Here is a 13,739-nt window from a genome sequence, read left to right as displayed (position 1 = left end):
CGCTGTAGAGAGGTGTTGACACGGAGGGAGATCGTCGAGTTCGTAAGTTGTAGTCGACTCGCATTTCCTTTTTCTTGACAAAGCGGTTGCTTTTCTATGAAAAGCAGCGCCACCAGCTACAGCGAATGGAAACATGTTTGCTTGAGTAAATGATAATATGGCCGGAGTAGACAATAGGGATGCCACTGTCGACGCTGGAGTACGTCAACACAAGGGGTTCACGTGATGAGGGGTTTGTAGCGGGCGAGCGGACGACGCCCGAGGGCGCAGGATGGAAAAAAAGTTGACGAGGTCAATGTCGCCATCGAACTGCCTGCGCCGCCTCGCTTTATTCGCATCCCATTGCAGCACCCGCCCTCTTCGACTTTCATCTTCTTTATCCTTCTCAGCAATGTCTTCTGCTTACACTACCCGCACCGTTGGAGCGGCAAATACCCTCGAACACCGTATCTACCTTGAGAAAGACGGCAAGCCTATCTCGCCGTTCCACGATATCCCCTTGTTTGCCAACGAACAACAGACTGTTCTTAACATGATTGTTGAGATCCCGCGCTGGACGAACGCCAAACTTGAAGTATACAACCCAATTGCGTTTGTTTTGATATGCCAGCTAACATTTGTTAATATAGATCTCTAAGGAGGAAACGCTCAACCCCATCAAGCAGGACGTCAAGAAGGGCAAGCTTCGCTACGTGCGCAACTGCTTCCCTCACCACGGATACATTCACAACTACGGTGCGCTCCCGCAGACCTGGGAAGACCCCAACGTCAAGCACCCCGATACACTCGAGGTCGGCGACAACGACCCGCTCGACGTCTGTGAGATCGGATGGCAAGTCTCGTACCCGGGCGAGGTCAAGCAAGTCAAGGTCCTCGGTGTTATGGCACTCCTCGACGAAGGCGAGACCGACTGGAAGATCATCGCTATCGACGTGCGTGACCCGCTCGCGCCCAAGTTGAACGATATCGAAGATGTCGAGAAGTACCTGCCTGGACTTCTTCGCGCCACGAATGAGTGGTTCCGCATCTACAAGATGCCTGACGGAAAGCCCGAAAACCACTTTGCCTTCTCTGGCGAGTGCCGTAACAAAAAGTATGCTCTAGAGGTCGTGCACGAGACCGCGGAGGCATGGAAGCGCCTGGTGGAGGGCAAGGTCGACCCCAAGGGCATCTCTCTCGCGAACACGACTCTCAAGGAATCCTCTGGTTTCACTGACGCTGGCGCTTTGTCTATTCCTGCCAATGAGAATTTGCCTCCTGCGCCTATCGATTCGTCGATCGACAAGTGGTTCTTCTTGGCTGGTGCTCAGTAGATTGCGTTCTTTTAAAGTGAAATTTTCTGTAAAATCTCTCTCGTGTTTCTGTGTGCAAGGTTATGTACATAACTTTTGATCCTTTTGTCTTTCTTATTGCAATGTGAATTACCAATCGAGGAAAGGGCAACAGCATAAGTGGGGACTTTTTATCATTTGGATTTCTGCTGCAATCGAAGACGAAAAAAAAAATCAAATATATATATTTCAGTCTAATTAATCAAATGCAACTCCATAAACTCCTTCTGCAGTAACAGTCTAATTAGCAAGACTAGCTAAAGTAGCATCCAGCTGCGTCTTGCTGTACTTTATATACTTCTCCGTGTGCTTACTAAATTCTCCAGATTTGTACTTTTCGTAAAACCGATTATATAATGGTGAAATAAATGAGACCTCTCTAGCGAGGTACGCACGCAACTCTGCGTCGGCAAATGCATATTCTTTGAATTTAGTAACGAGATCTTCAAAGTCTGTGTTAAAACCTCTAAATTTTTCTTTGACTGCTTCGCGGTCGCGAGATGACATTGCGCCGGTTTTGCCGGACGAGGTGGTGGAGTTTGATCGGACGACGGTGACGTCCATTAGATGCGATGCGCAAACTTTCCAGCCTTCAAGAAACATGTTTAGAGCGCGTTTGCGAATCTTATCGATCCGGTCGAAGCCGCCGCCTGCCGAGAGAAGTCCAATTAACTCTGACGATTGGCGAAGGCCGCGCTCGAGGTGGAGCAAGTTTGCAATGACTTGTAGGCCCACGCGGGTTACCTTCTTGTACTGTGCCCGCGCTTTGATTTCAATATTCACAAGCAAATCATCAATTAATTCAGAAATAAAAAGCACAACAATCTCGCTTCCCATGTATGATTTCGGACCAGATGAAGAGGAAGTTACTGGTGCGCTGCTAAAAGTAGAGTGGAATGCGAGCTTGATTTGCCAATTAACTGGCGCACCAAGTGGAATCATCAGACTGGCAAGCGTCATATCGTACTCTGCCAATCGACCAATCCATAGCGTTACTTGCTTTGTGATATCTAACACCTTGAAATCGGCGGGTAATTGTGGCATGGCCGAGACTTGACTCTCGGTATATCTCAGCATCTCAAATAACGCGTCCTGTGCCGTCTTGCGCAGTTCTTTACTAGCTGCTCCTTCAAGATTAAACGGTGGCTGCTCAACAGCTAAGAGTATTTCGCCTGCTGAACGATGGATCATCTCGAGGACATCAAACGCGACGAGGCAGTCGGTTATTAAATTTTTCCGCACAAAGACATTAATTGCTTGCGTTGTTGACTGGAATAGCTTTTCGAGATCGCGTAGGGTTGATGAATTGGCGCTTTGAGCGTCGGATTTACTCTTGAACACGCCCTTGGCATTCTTATCCTCGCTCTATTATCTCTTGAGTCAGTAACTTGTACGGCTTATACCTATCGTTTTAAGAAAATACATACGACAATAGTAATAGCAAGAGATTCTACAAACTCTTTAAACGGAGTAGATCCTTTCTTGTAGAATCCATTCACGCGCTTAATATCAGTTCGAGCCGCCGCCGCCGACAATTTCGTCAGATGACTGCCGATGTACTTGCTGCGGATTTCAGAGTATACAGGTACCGCCACCGAATTATCAGTCACCATAAAAAAATCCACCATTGTAGATAGATTTTCAACTGTCTCGTCGGCGATCAATGGATCAAATGAATCGCCATCGGAATTTGATGCGCTAGCCAAGAGTTTTGTAAAGCGCTCCCTGATATTTGCGACGGCGGCTATTTTGAGTTGACTCATCTTGACAATAACTTGCTGATCTGATTTCAGTACAGATCCTTCGAGAGCTTTGATTGTCTTATTCAAACGATCAATCGATTGCAGACATTCAACAACAGTCAGGTTACCACGACGAATGCGCGGTTCTTCTTCTTCGAAAACGGATTGATATGAGCGAAGGACTTCAAGTTCCTCCACCGTCGCATCCACATCTAGCTTGAGTCTTAGCGCATAATTCCTAATTACATATCTGAAAAAAAAAACTAGAAAATTCTTACGTTTAGAAATATTCGAATAAGTCTGCGTAGAACCAGAGATCGGTTTAATAGCACTCTCAATAGCAGTAGACGCACCACCAAGACGCGTAAGTGATCCAGCAATCTGCTGAGATAGTCGATCGGCAGTTAACAATGAAGCCTCTAATGAAGCAAAACCCGGTGTTGCCGGACTTTCGGTAGTCGGTCTCCACACTAGCACTGGTCGCGACATGGCTGCTGCGTTACTGCTAATCAGACTTCTCGCGGATGAGATAAGTACGTTTAGAAGTATAGTCTGCCGAGGAGTGTGTGCAGGGGCTGAATCACTAAATCACAAGAAGTCACCGGAACCAACTTGTTCCGGCGAGAACGCCCACTATGCGCTTCGCTACATTTAATTGTAGATCTCAGCCCTTCGGCTTAGATATCCAATTTCTTAGCAGATAGCGGACCTATCCGGGAATAGTTTTAAATTGATCATTCAAAAGGTCTAGGAAGAGACACCGCGAGAAGAGGAAGTGTATTTAGTGTGACGTCATGTACAGATTCTCGAGACCGCTGCAAGTCTCTGGACCATGGGCGCCTCACCGCACACTCTCAACAAGAGGCAAATTCACCAAATTAAAGCAGATTTTAACTCACTCGAAAGATAAAGATTCAGGTATGCTTTTTTGTGGTTTGGGTATTAAAGTTAGTAAATAACAAATTCCAACACAATGCCTGACGAGGGCCTATGTATAGGGAGATCACGAGATGCAACTGCTGCTATCTCGTCGATTGTCCTATTCGGGGGCATATTTCTAGCAACTACAGACACATTACGATCTGTGATCAAAAATGATGAACCCCAATTATCATCTACTGATAATCCTCCAACGCAAGACGACGAATTGATAGTGCCCCAGAAATTATCTCGGTTTATTGATGATTCATATTCGGGACTTCAGCAGAAGATGTCCCAAATGAGCACCCCGGGTGCCTGGGATGACTTATTAGACTGGACCACTTCAGCAATAAGCTTACCAGGCTGGGTACGTAAAGTGCAGTCGATACTCAATACTGACGACAAATCGTCGCTAGGCTATGAGATCGTGCAGGATAGTATGGATGAGACGCTTAATCCAGAAGTGGGATGGGGTCCAGCTCATGTACGTCTCGGTCGCCAACTTGGCGAAGACGAGCAACAATTTCTTCGTCAGCGAAAGATCTTCACCAAGAAAGCGCTGGCTAAATATCTTGGGATCCCGGAAGCAAGTATAAACGATGCCGATATCCCGACGATCGCAGTCACTGGCTCCGGAGGCGGGTATCGCGCAATGATTGGGACAGCCGGATATCTTCGCTCGCTACAGACATCGGGCTTGCTTGATTGCGTTACGTATCTGGGCGGGGTTAGTGGGTCGACGTGGTTGATGGCGCTCATGTATACGCTTGCCGATTTCAAGACTGATGCGTTAATTGAACACGTAAAGGCACGCGTGAATACACACATTGCGTTGTTACCGGTGGCCCTTGACCTTTGCACTAAAGCACCGACCGATAAGTTTCTACTGCACGGTTTGATTGAAAAAGTGCATTACAACTACGCCGAGGTGCGTCTTTCGGATGTGTATGGTATCCTCTTGGCCGCGCGTCTACTTGTTCCCGCCGACGAGATGATTGTGGATCGAAATGCTCTCAAAATCTCCAACCAGCGCGCGATAGTAGACACCGGGGCCGTGCCGTTTCCAATCTACACCGCCGTGCGTCACGAAATTGGTTTAACCGAAGATGAGCAATCGAAGGTCGACGACGCCAATACCGTCGAAGCAGAATCAAAAAAGGAGCAAGTTGAAAATGATAGTAAAAGACAATCGTGGTTCCAGTGGTTTGAAATAACCCCGTACGAAGTCGGATCAGAAGAAGTATCGGCGTGGGTGCCGACATGGAGTATCGGCCGTCGCTGGCACAATGGAACGAGTATCGACGCCCCTGTGCCGGAGCCCAATTTAACGTTACTACTGGGCACGTTCGGATCCGCATTCTGCGCTACTTTAAGCCATTTCTACAAAGAAGTCCGACCCGCGCTGGGAGAGTTCGGCGTCACTCAAGCGCTCGACGCGCTTGTCAAGGAAAACGACGAGGATCTGAAAGGCGTCCATCCGATTCAACCGGCTGGAATCCCAAATTATTTACTTGGACTCAAACCATATCTACCCAGCACTTGTCCCGAATCTCTGTTTTCATCGAAGGAGATAGAACTAATGGACGCCGGAATGGATAATAATCTTGCCGTGTACCCTATGCTGCGACCCGAGCGTGAAGTAGATATGATTATTGCTTTTGATTGCTCGGCAAACTTGTCAGAGGTTAAATGGCTTGAACTGACGGCTGGATATACAAAGAAACGCGGGATTTTGGGATGGCCTGTCGAAGCAGGTTGGCCAAAGGGCGATAGTCTAGAAGAGGACATGAGAGAGTTTGAGAAGCAGGATGAGATTCCAGAGATTAAAGACGCTATAGAAAAGGTAACGCAAGAGAAGAATGCGCTCAGTTCTACTACTGCAGTTCCTCAGGGCAAGCGTGACCTTCGATCGCTGCTGCCGCGACGCCCAAGCAAAAAGAAAGAGCAGCAGCGGCAAAAGACTCTTGGTCCGGTTTCGATCTGGACTGGAGTCGTCGGAGAGAAAAGTCAGGATAGGGATGTACCAGAGCCACCGGAGCCGCAGACGATAGACGAAGAGTATAAATTACAATCACCCGATGCCGGCATTACACTCGTTTACTGTCCTCTACTACCCAACAGCAAAGTGCCGGGCGTCGATCCTGACGAGTCGCCGTATATGAGCACCTGGAATTTTATCTACTCGCCTGAGGAAGTCGATAAGGTTGTCGAGCTTGCGGGGACTAACTTCAGCGAAGGTGAGGAGCGGGTGCGTAGGGCGGTGAGACTGATTTACGAGCGCAAGAGGAAGATTAGGATTGAGCGGGAGCAGAAAGTGAAGGATCTGTGGAAAGAGAAAATATTGCACGCTAATTAGAAAATAGAACTACAGTGGGTGACGATGAAGCATGCCTTAGTCACCATCCCCACTGGATTACATACACATTAATATGTAGCAGAGGCGGGCTCAGGGTGAGACAAGACACAAGTCATCTGACTGCGTCAAGTAGATTACAACAGCCAGATCGCGCGTTCACCAAGTCAGGGGCAAAAAGCAAAGTTGTAAACAAATGATATCATTATTGATTAGTCTATAGTCAGAGAGCGCACAGGGATATTTTAGTTAAAAGGTATACAGGTCGGATATCAGCAGGAATCAGTAATCTTTGTCAGTTCAGTAATCTTTATCAGTCAGTTGAGTAATCTTCAGGAGTCAGTTGAGTATCAATATCAACACTGGTATATCCTTGCAAACTGCTGCACAGCTCAAAATTAGACCGCATTTTGCGTTTCGCATTGGGGCCGCAGACGTCTTCTGGTCTGGTTCGTTTGTTAGTCTCATTAGTCACGATCCCTAGCAGCACCGCCCGCTCTCGATCGTCGGGGTCGTCTAATTTGAGCGGTTTCTCTTGGACAGCTATGTGCTCATCTGGATCGTCATCCTCTTTTGTCAGGTTTGCAAAAAAATTGGACTCCATGGCAATAACCACGGCCCGCTCAGCCATGATGAGGGAAACCTCATTCGTAAGTCCAGCATCAGACCGCTGAAATTGGTCATCGTCTACTTGTTCCTCTTTCACAATCTGGTCATCGAATGATAATGGCCAGAATACGACGGATGATTTATTAACCGCGTAGCCGTACTCTGTACCGGTTGACATGACTGACGATATACTATCGTGATCAGACGCTGTCTTTGATTCAGACTCAGACAAGTTGAGTTTCTTTGTCACTGGGGCGTATCTTTTGATAGATTGAGTCTTTGGCGCTGATAATGGAAGGCCTTGAAAAGTTTTCTGCACCGACAACGGAAGGCTTGGAGTAGGTACTCGTTTTGGGATCGCAGACACAATTGTCTCGTCTTTCTGGTTTGTTCGTTTTTTCTTGACTATTGGTTGTTTGCCAGATGGCTGTTGGCAAGATAGAGTCAAGCAACGATCAGCTTCTGTAACCTCACATTTGGAGTGCCCTGCTTGCCTTGCCGCACACTCTGCCCTCAAGGTAGGTTTGCGTACGGTCGCCTGAATTCGATATTTCACAACCGACCTGCGGAAAGCGAATTTCTGGTACTCGCCGCCCATACATGCACCGTCGATATCGTGCGCACAACGACAGTCTGAGATAGCAGCAGCCGAGCGATAGCACTGTGAACCAGCAACAAGTTCTGGCCTCTGGTCTAGCGACACGGCCGAGGGCGAGCACGTCGGACACAGCTTAATATATTGCGCAATGAGATTCTTAGGCACGCGCGTATACCAGGCGCGCAGCTGCGCAAGGGTTTTGTCGCGCCCACCATGTGAGGCAGCAAGATGACAGAGGGCTAGGACACCGTAGAGCTCTTCCTTGACCGCGACCGGTTTTGCCTTGTGCATGATGTGCAACCGCTGACTATCCGAGTCTCTGAAGAGGGCAAAGTTCGACCGCGCCCAGAACCGAAACTGGGCTGAGCCGACAGTAGTGAGGTCTTCGTCTATGAGGACGGCGAGAATATCGTCGTACATTTTGCGAGAAATTAGAGATTTCGATTTTTTAACATCTGAGAGGGTTTCCACATAGGCGTCGACGAGGGCGGTGCATTGCGACAAAGTTGGCAGGCCATTAAAGCCGATGAACGATCCGGAGGATGGGTCGTAGAGTGCGTCTAGGTCCAAGACGGACGGGTTTGGGTCTGACATGCTAGGAGAGAGTATGAGAGAGTAGAAAAGGACGTAGAGAGACTGAGAGAGAGGACCGGAGACTAAGGGAGATGGCCAGAGGCGGGGTGGTGGGGCAGTTGCCAGGGTGGTTGCCAGGGCGACGGGAACCGAAAAGTAAACAATTGGGAAACGGGCGAGGCCGAACAAGAATAGCAAAGGTTACGATAGAGCGATCTCTCACACACAAGCCACGAGCGCCACCACAGCAACGCGAATGCGCACCAGCCCAGAATTACTAATGCCAGGGTTAGGCCCTTGCAGTTAGCGCGATGAGGTATGATAGAGTTGAATATTAGTGTTTAGTAAGAAAAAGACGAGGAGCGAGCGGGTCGATCGGCAGCCAGCGAAGCAGCAAGGGCACTCGACAAAGCGGCGTACATCATTGGCTGTGGTGAGTTGCTTATGTAAAAGTGTGGAGGAGCTGTTCAGAGATGTAAATAAACAGAGATTATTATTGTTTTTATAGTAATTATCTTATTATCAACAGCAGAAAATAAACACCAGCGAACAGGAGCAAAGCAGAGCTGTGACGGCGCCGGCGGCTGCGCAGAATGGGACCCATCCCACTCGCGTTTGATTGGTTGCCGCATTTTTCTGCGTATGTCTGATCACGCAGGCGTGGATACAGTACCCGGGCAAGGGCTGCGAGCAGTGGCTCAGTGCCAAGGGAAAATCCGGGGAAGCCACTCACATTGTGAGTGGCGAGTAAGTGTTAAAATATGAGAAAGCCTGCTCGGTTCACTACAGTTATTATTATCATCGTTGGCATAAATCATCATCGTCTGCATTATCAATATTTACTGTCATTATTATTGTCTTTGTACTCATCCTCAGCCTTGTCGTTGTCCTCTTTCGCTTTCATCATCGTCATCTGCCGCACGTGCCGCTGCGGTCACAAGGCAGAATCTGGGGAACTATACGCTAGCCGTTTGCAGCTATATGCGCTAATCCAGATTAAGCCTAGCAGCTTGCACCCGCCAACCCCGGACTCAGTACTTTTCTCAGTACTTTGCCGCGCCGGCCGCCTTTTCTCCTTTGTCTCCTCGCCCTCCCCTCGCCTTATCTCACATCCTTCTTCACCACCTCCACCATCCATCAGCTCCGCAATGGCTTCCTCTGCTCCCGTCCAGAAAGCAGACAAGCCGCGTCCGCATGTCTGCCAGGCATGTCTTCGCGCCTTCGCGCGCCTTGAACACCTCAAGCGCCACGAGCGCAGCCACACAAAGGAGAAGCCCTTCGAGTGCCCCGTTTGCGAGCGCTGCTTCGCCAGAAGGTAGTTAACTAGTCGTTTTTCTCTTTGGTATTTCTTACTCTTCGTGCTCATCTTTTTCTTATTCTGGCAGAGACCTGCTTCTTCGCCATCAGCAGAAGCTTCACACCGGCCTCGCCACTGCACGCACCCGCCAGCCTCGCAAGAACTCTGTCACCATAGGCACCCTCCAGCGCCAGAAAGACAAGGCTCCGCCACCTCGTCCGCGAGCAAACTCCTTTGCTGCTCCGCCGTCAGAGGCCATGGGGTCCCCTATTGACGTTACCGCATCTACAAACTCCTGGCTTGACTGCACCTTTGGTGGTCGCAACGCTGCCACGCCTCAGCAACAGCAACAGCAACAGCAACAGCAACAGCAGTCGAGCGAAGCCAAGGCCTCCCTCTTTGGCTCCCTCTTCATCAACCCTGATCTTCTGCCCTTCTCCCTGCCCGATAATGAAAGCATGGGCCTCGTCGACGAAGAGTCCATCGAGTTCGACGAAGACTTTTGGCTTGGCTCGCTGCAAATTTCTTCTCCTGGCACCGCTGTCTCAGGCTCTACCTCGTCTACATACTCTTCGGCTGCTGACGATAACTCGCCCGCCTCCAACTACGATACCCCGGCATCAATTTCTTCCATCGCATCGTCGTCCGCCAACGACTTTTCCTCAAAATATGACGCTGGCGTCAATTTCAACTTCTCCTTCCCATCACCAAAATCTTCTTCTACAACCACGGCCAATCCTGCATCGCTTGGCGACCTCATGTCACGCTCGCATATGCAAAACAAGGCAGACAGCGAGTCTCTGTCCTCTACCAGACTGGACAGCGAGTCATCCTCGATCCCTCCTGAGGCAATCCTGCGTCTTTACTCTGAGCAGTTTAATGGCAACTCGTCGTGTTCAACAGCGCAAAATTCGAGTGTTCTCGATCAGTTCCTGCGATCGACTGACGAGTCCGCAGCAGCCGCAACTTCGGTCCCGCATCCTTCACCGGCGACGTCGGTGGCTTCGACAGCCTCATGGCAGAGCGCCTCTACAGCTGCTACTGCGGCCTCTGTTACCTCACCTTCTGACGCCGGACGGAGAGCCAGCCACAAGCCGTCTACGCATTCTAATCTAGCAAATTCTCTGACTCCGGAGATGCTGCTTGGAAACGCAGAAACACATTCTCTGCTGCTCAGCACATTGTCGGCGCGATCAGTATTTCCCAAGGCAAAGCTTGAAGGGTCAAAGAGCCAGAGCGACTATTTGGGAAGTTTAGTACGCGATGACGAGTTTTCAGATTTGTTGACTGCCAACTTGCTTGACGAGAATAATGGACACAAGCAGCAACCGCAGCAACCGCAACAGCAACAGCCGCCTACTGCTAGCGAGATGGATTTGATCTTAGAAGGAGAGATTGGATTACCATTTTTCACGACATTGTCACAATTGCAGCTCGGTGGTAGTCCTACCTCGAAGCAGCAATATTGATTGAATTGTATTAGAAGTTTTGACAAAAAAGAGTACTTATTCTATTTCTACTTTTGTGTTTTCTATTTTTTTTTTTTTTTTTTTTTTGAATTTTAATCTGAATATGGGAATGATGCGGTGTCTTGGAGTTCTTTTTGTGAGTTTATTTCAATGTGATTTAGTTAATGTTCTCAATATGCTGCTTAAGAAGGAATAAAAAGAGGAGTAGTAATAAATAGGAGTACATTTTTGCTTTGAAAGATATGATTGTTTGCAAAGGATAAGGAAAAGGAAGGAGTATATTGGAGAAAAGATGATGTCGATTATTTGCTACCAATTGATTGTTGCGAATGTATGATTGTGGTCTGACAAATATAGTGTATATATATATATATATACATTATATATATATTGCCATAAATATTCTAGACGCATATCTATATTGCTAATTAGGTATATTGTAATTCGTTAATTACCTGTATAAGCTGATTGGGTCAAATATGAAACACGAGCTGTTAATTTGATAAAACACTTAATTTATTTGGAAATGCAGCAGAATGTGAACATTCGGTATGGGAACGGTAACGGTATGTTGCCCGAACAGGCAGATGTAGTTAATAGTTACTGATGGGTGGTTACATGTCATGATATATATCTGTATATATATCTATATATATTGTAAGTATACAAAAAGAATAAATGTATGCAATGTCTATACGCTGTAACCCACTTCTAGTCGCTACACTACTGAATTCAATGCGGGAGAGCGGAGCAAACAACCGCTTCGGCAAAATACCGCTCTTGATCGACATTTTTTTTTTCGGTCATAGCTCAAACTATAACTATGTAATATCTGACTAGTAGTATACAAGCCCCTCAAAGTACATGGCCGCTTCAATTAGATAATATAGGCATAATCATGGGCAGTGAGATGGGAGACGTCACGCTCCAGACATACTTCACTCACTTCAACTTGGAGACCATCATTGTAATTCTCATCTTTCTGATTCCTAGTGTACTATCCAATATTATCTAATATTCTTCTTCATCAATCATGAACATTTTTCGCTTTTTAGGTACGTTTTCTTCCTTTGCAACGCCGACTTTTATATCCCACTTAGCAGTTGTTGACGCGTTGTCTTATAATTCACTAGGCGACTTGTCGCATTTATTCTCAATCATCATACTTTTGCGGAAAATGAATGCCTCGCGATCTTGTGCAGGTCTTTCCTTTAAAAGTCAGGCTTTGTATGCCGTCGTTTATATTACACGTTATTTAGGTATGCTTCTGTTTTGTGTTTTTGTGATTTGGTATTGGGTTTTTTTATTTTTTTTACTATTCATATATTGACTATGACAGATCTGCTATGGGGACCCTATACTTCATTCTACAACACAGTTATGAAACTCTTCTTCATTGGAAGCTCAATCTCGATTCTTTACCTCATGAAATCCAAATTCAGACCGACCCATGATCCAAACATCGACACATTCAAGATCGAATACCTTCTCTCTGGATCATTTATTATGTCACTAATTTTTACATACAAGTACACAATCCCAGAAATTATTTGGTCTTTCTCTATCTGGCTGGAGTCAGTAGCAATTCTCCCTCAACTATTCATGCTGCAGCGAACTGGCGAGGCAGAGTCCTTGACCACACACTACCTCTTCGCTTTGGGCGCTTACAGAGCATTGTATATTCCTAATTGGATCTACCGGTGGATAGTCGAGGGTTTTGTGGATCCAATTGCTGTTGTGGCAGGAATCATTCAGACTGTCTTGTACTCTGATTTCTTCTACATTTACTACAATAAGTGAGTTTTTTTCTTCTGTTTCAGTATTTTTATTTCTGTCAGTTGGATACTAATTCTATTTTAATGTAATTAGGGTTCTTAAGGGAAAGAAATTCGAGTTGCCGCAGTGATTAGTAGACAGCCTACTATATCTTACTCTTCTATATTGTCTTATTATCACTATCACTTAACTCTTTCTTGAGTTTTACTTTTAATGTCGCGTATAGAGATTGATTTATTTTGTGAATACATTTTTCTATTTTATATACCATATACACTAGAGACTCTGAATCGCTCATTTGTCACTACTTAATGCTATGTCGGCATGCAAATCGTGTCTGTGTCTGGATGTGCTTGATTATAAAAATCTGCTGCTGCCCATGCTCTATTGACCATGATATCAATTGTCATATATGGCTCATTGATTGCTCAATATTTATCAAGGCTAGGCGTCTCTTCAGCGTGGATCAAACCAAATTGACAAAATGTCAATCCATATCAGCTACTTGCCGTGTCGGTCCCGTAGCTCCCGCTTCAATCTCTCTGTAAACTGCGTGATCCGGTCTTCGCGCTGTGAGCGTCGATCATCTACCGGGGGTGGACACCCTACTTTCTCTTCCCACATGTAATTATATACATATCGTTTAGCCTGCCTGTTTTGTTCTATGACGCCTCCGACTGTTACAAATGCAAGAAATATATATCTGCCCGGACATTAGCGTGAGCTAATATACTCAATTAGAAAACATACGATCTCATAGACACCGAAGATTTGCTGTAGCGGGGCGAGAGCTTGTACATGGTAAATGCTGCGAATCCACCGTATAATGCACCCACTAATGCGCCCTTGACGAAGCCTCGTGCCGCCTTTGTCTCATTAGTCAACTATTACAACAAAGATCAAACGTATTCCATCTTACCGCATCATGCAATCCGGCCCTATTTTCTAGTTCTCTTTCTTTCTTTGAGCTCGCTGTCGTCATGAATACAGTAGAGAGTCATGAAGACGCTGTCGTCGGGCGTTGGGAGTTAGGTTGTTATTATGTAAAGCATTACATAATCATAGAAAAC

The 13,739-nt window shown here is 46.7% G+C and overlaps 7 protein-coding genes across 7 annotated transcripts; 4 read left to right on the top strand and 3 right to left on the bottom strand.

Annotated features, from left to right (window-relative positions):
* The first annotated feature begins 296 nt into the window (after positions 1-296).
* On the top strand, positions 297-1,544 carry V2V93DRAFT_340129 (inorganic pyrophosphatase). The gene is made up of 2 exons (XM_066907787.1): positions 297-574; positions 630-1,544. Exons 1-2 carry the CDS (start codon positions 392-394, stop codon positions 1,311-1,313), a joined length of 867 nt encoding a protein of 288 aa, XP_066763216.1. The 5' UTR covers positions 297-391; the 3' UTR covers positions 1,314-1,544.
* Positions 1,498-3,600, bottom strand: V2V93DRAFT_351131 (Cullin repeat-like-containing domain protein). The gene is made up of 3 exons (XM_066907977.1): positions 3,352-3,600; positions 2,759-3,285; positions 1,498-2,696 (listed from the first exon to the last, which is right to left on the bottom strand). The coding sequence occupies exons 1-3, from the start codon at positions 3,560-3,562 to the stop codon at positions 1,572-1,574; spliced, it is 1,863 nt and encodes a 620-aa protein (XP_066763215.1). The 5' UTR covers positions 3,563-3,600; the 3' UTR covers positions 1,498-1,571.
* Positions 3,601-4,283: 683 nt separating this feature from the next.
* V2V93DRAFT_392856 (acyl transferase/acyl hydrolase/lysophospholipase) lies at positions 4,284-6,350 on the top strand (the record flags this gene model as incomplete). Its single annotated transcript, XM_066912487.1, has 1 exon — positions 4,284-6,350. The coding sequence occupies one exon, from the start codon at positions 4,284-4,286 to the stop codon at positions 6,348-6,350; it is 2,067 nt and encodes a 688-aa protein (XP_066763214.1).
* V2V93DRAFT_376053 (uncharacterized protein) lies at positions 6,321-8,587 on the bottom strand. Its single transcript, XM_066911639.1, has one exon. It carries the CDS (start codon positions 8,146-8,148, stop codon positions 6,661-6,663), a length of 1,488 nt encoding a protein of 495 aa, XP_066763213.1. The 5' UTR covers positions 8,149-8,587; the 3' UTR covers positions 6,321-6,660.
* A 688-nt stretch (positions 8,588-9,275) lies between these two features.
* On the top strand, positions 9,276-10,893 carry V2V93DRAFT_382817 (uncharacterized protein; the record flags this gene model as incomplete). The annotated part of the gene is made up of 2 exons (XM_066912168.1): positions 9,276-9,442; positions 9,513-10,893. The coding sequence occupies 2 exons, from the start codon at positions 9,276-9,278 to the stop codon at positions 10,891-10,893; spliced, it is 1,548 nt and encodes a 515-aa protein (XP_066763212.1).
* A 936-nt stretch (positions 10,894-11,829) lies between these two features.
* Positions 11,830-12,986, top strand: V2V93DRAFT_376045 (ER lumen protein retaining receptor-domain-containing protein). Its single transcript, XM_066911638.1, has 4 exons — positions 11,830-11,948; positions 12,027-12,152; positions 12,233-12,689; positions 12,763-12,986. The coding sequence occupies exons 1-4, from the start codon at positions 11,927-11,929 to the stop codon at positions 12,797-12,799; spliced, it is 642 nt and encodes a 213-aa protein (XP_066763211.1). The 5' UTR covers positions 11,830-11,926; the 3' UTR covers positions 12,800-12,986.
* On the bottom strand, positions 12,885-13,654 carry V2V93DRAFT_376042 (uncharacterized protein; the record flags this gene model as incomplete). The annotated part of the gene is made up of 3 exons (XM_066911637.1): positions 12,885-13,372; positions 13,420-13,535; positions 13,589-13,654. The coding sequence occupies 3 exons, from the start codon at positions 13,649-13,651 to the stop codon at positions 13,171-13,173; spliced, it is 381 nt and encodes a 126-aa protein (XP_066763210.1). The 3' UTR covers positions 12,885-13,170.
* Positions 13,655-13,739: the final 85 nt, after the last annotated feature.

The sequence above is a fragment of the Kockiozyma suomiensis genome (genome assembly GCF_038497685.1).
Source record: "Kockiozyma suomiensis strain NRRL Y-17356 unplaced genomic scaffold V2V93scaffold_18, whole genome shotgun sequence".
Classification (NCBI taxonomy): domain Eukaryota; kingdom Fungi; phylum Ascomycota; class Lipomycetes; order Lipomycetales; family Lipomycetaceae; genus Kockiozyma; species Kockiozyma suomiensis.
Note: the sequence above shows the minus strand (reverse complement) of the source record. Positions and strands in the feature narration are given on the sequence as shown.

Coding starts and splice junctions, on each gene's coding strand:
- V2V93DRAFT_340129 (XM_066907787.1), top strand. CDS start 392: ATGTCTTCTGCTTACACTACCCGCACCGTTGGAGCGGCAAATACCCTC. Junction 575..629: donor GGACGAACGCCAAACTTGAA/GTATACAACCCA, acceptor TTGTTAATATAG/ATCTCTAAGGAGGAAACGCT.
- V2V93DRAFT_351131 (XM_066907977.1), bottom strand. CDS start 3,562: ATGTCGCGACCAGTGCTAGTGTGGAGACCGACTACCGAAAGTCCGGCA. Junction 3,286..3,351: donor TTATTCGAATATTTCTAAAC/GTAAGAATTTTC, acceptor GACTCAAGCTAG/ATGTGGATGCGACGGTGGAG. Junction 2,697..2,758: donor CTCTTGCTATTACTATTGTC/GTATGTATTTTC, acceptor AAGAGATAATAG/AGCGAGGATAAGAATGCCAA.
- V2V93DRAFT_376053 (XM_066911639.1), bottom strand. CDS start 8,148: ATGTCAGACCCAAACCCGTCCGTCTTGGACCTAGACGCACTCTACGAC.
- V2V93DRAFT_376045 (XM_066911638.1), top strand. CDS start 11,927: ATGAACATTTTTCGCTTTTTAG. Junction 12,153..12,232: donor TTATATTACACGTTATTTAG/GTATGCTTCTGT, acceptor TGACTATGACAG/ATCTGCTATGGGGACCCTAT. Junction 12,690..12,762: donor TTCTACATTTACTACAATAA/GTGAGTTTTTTT, acceptor TAATGTAATTAG/GGTTCTTAAGGGAAAGAAAT.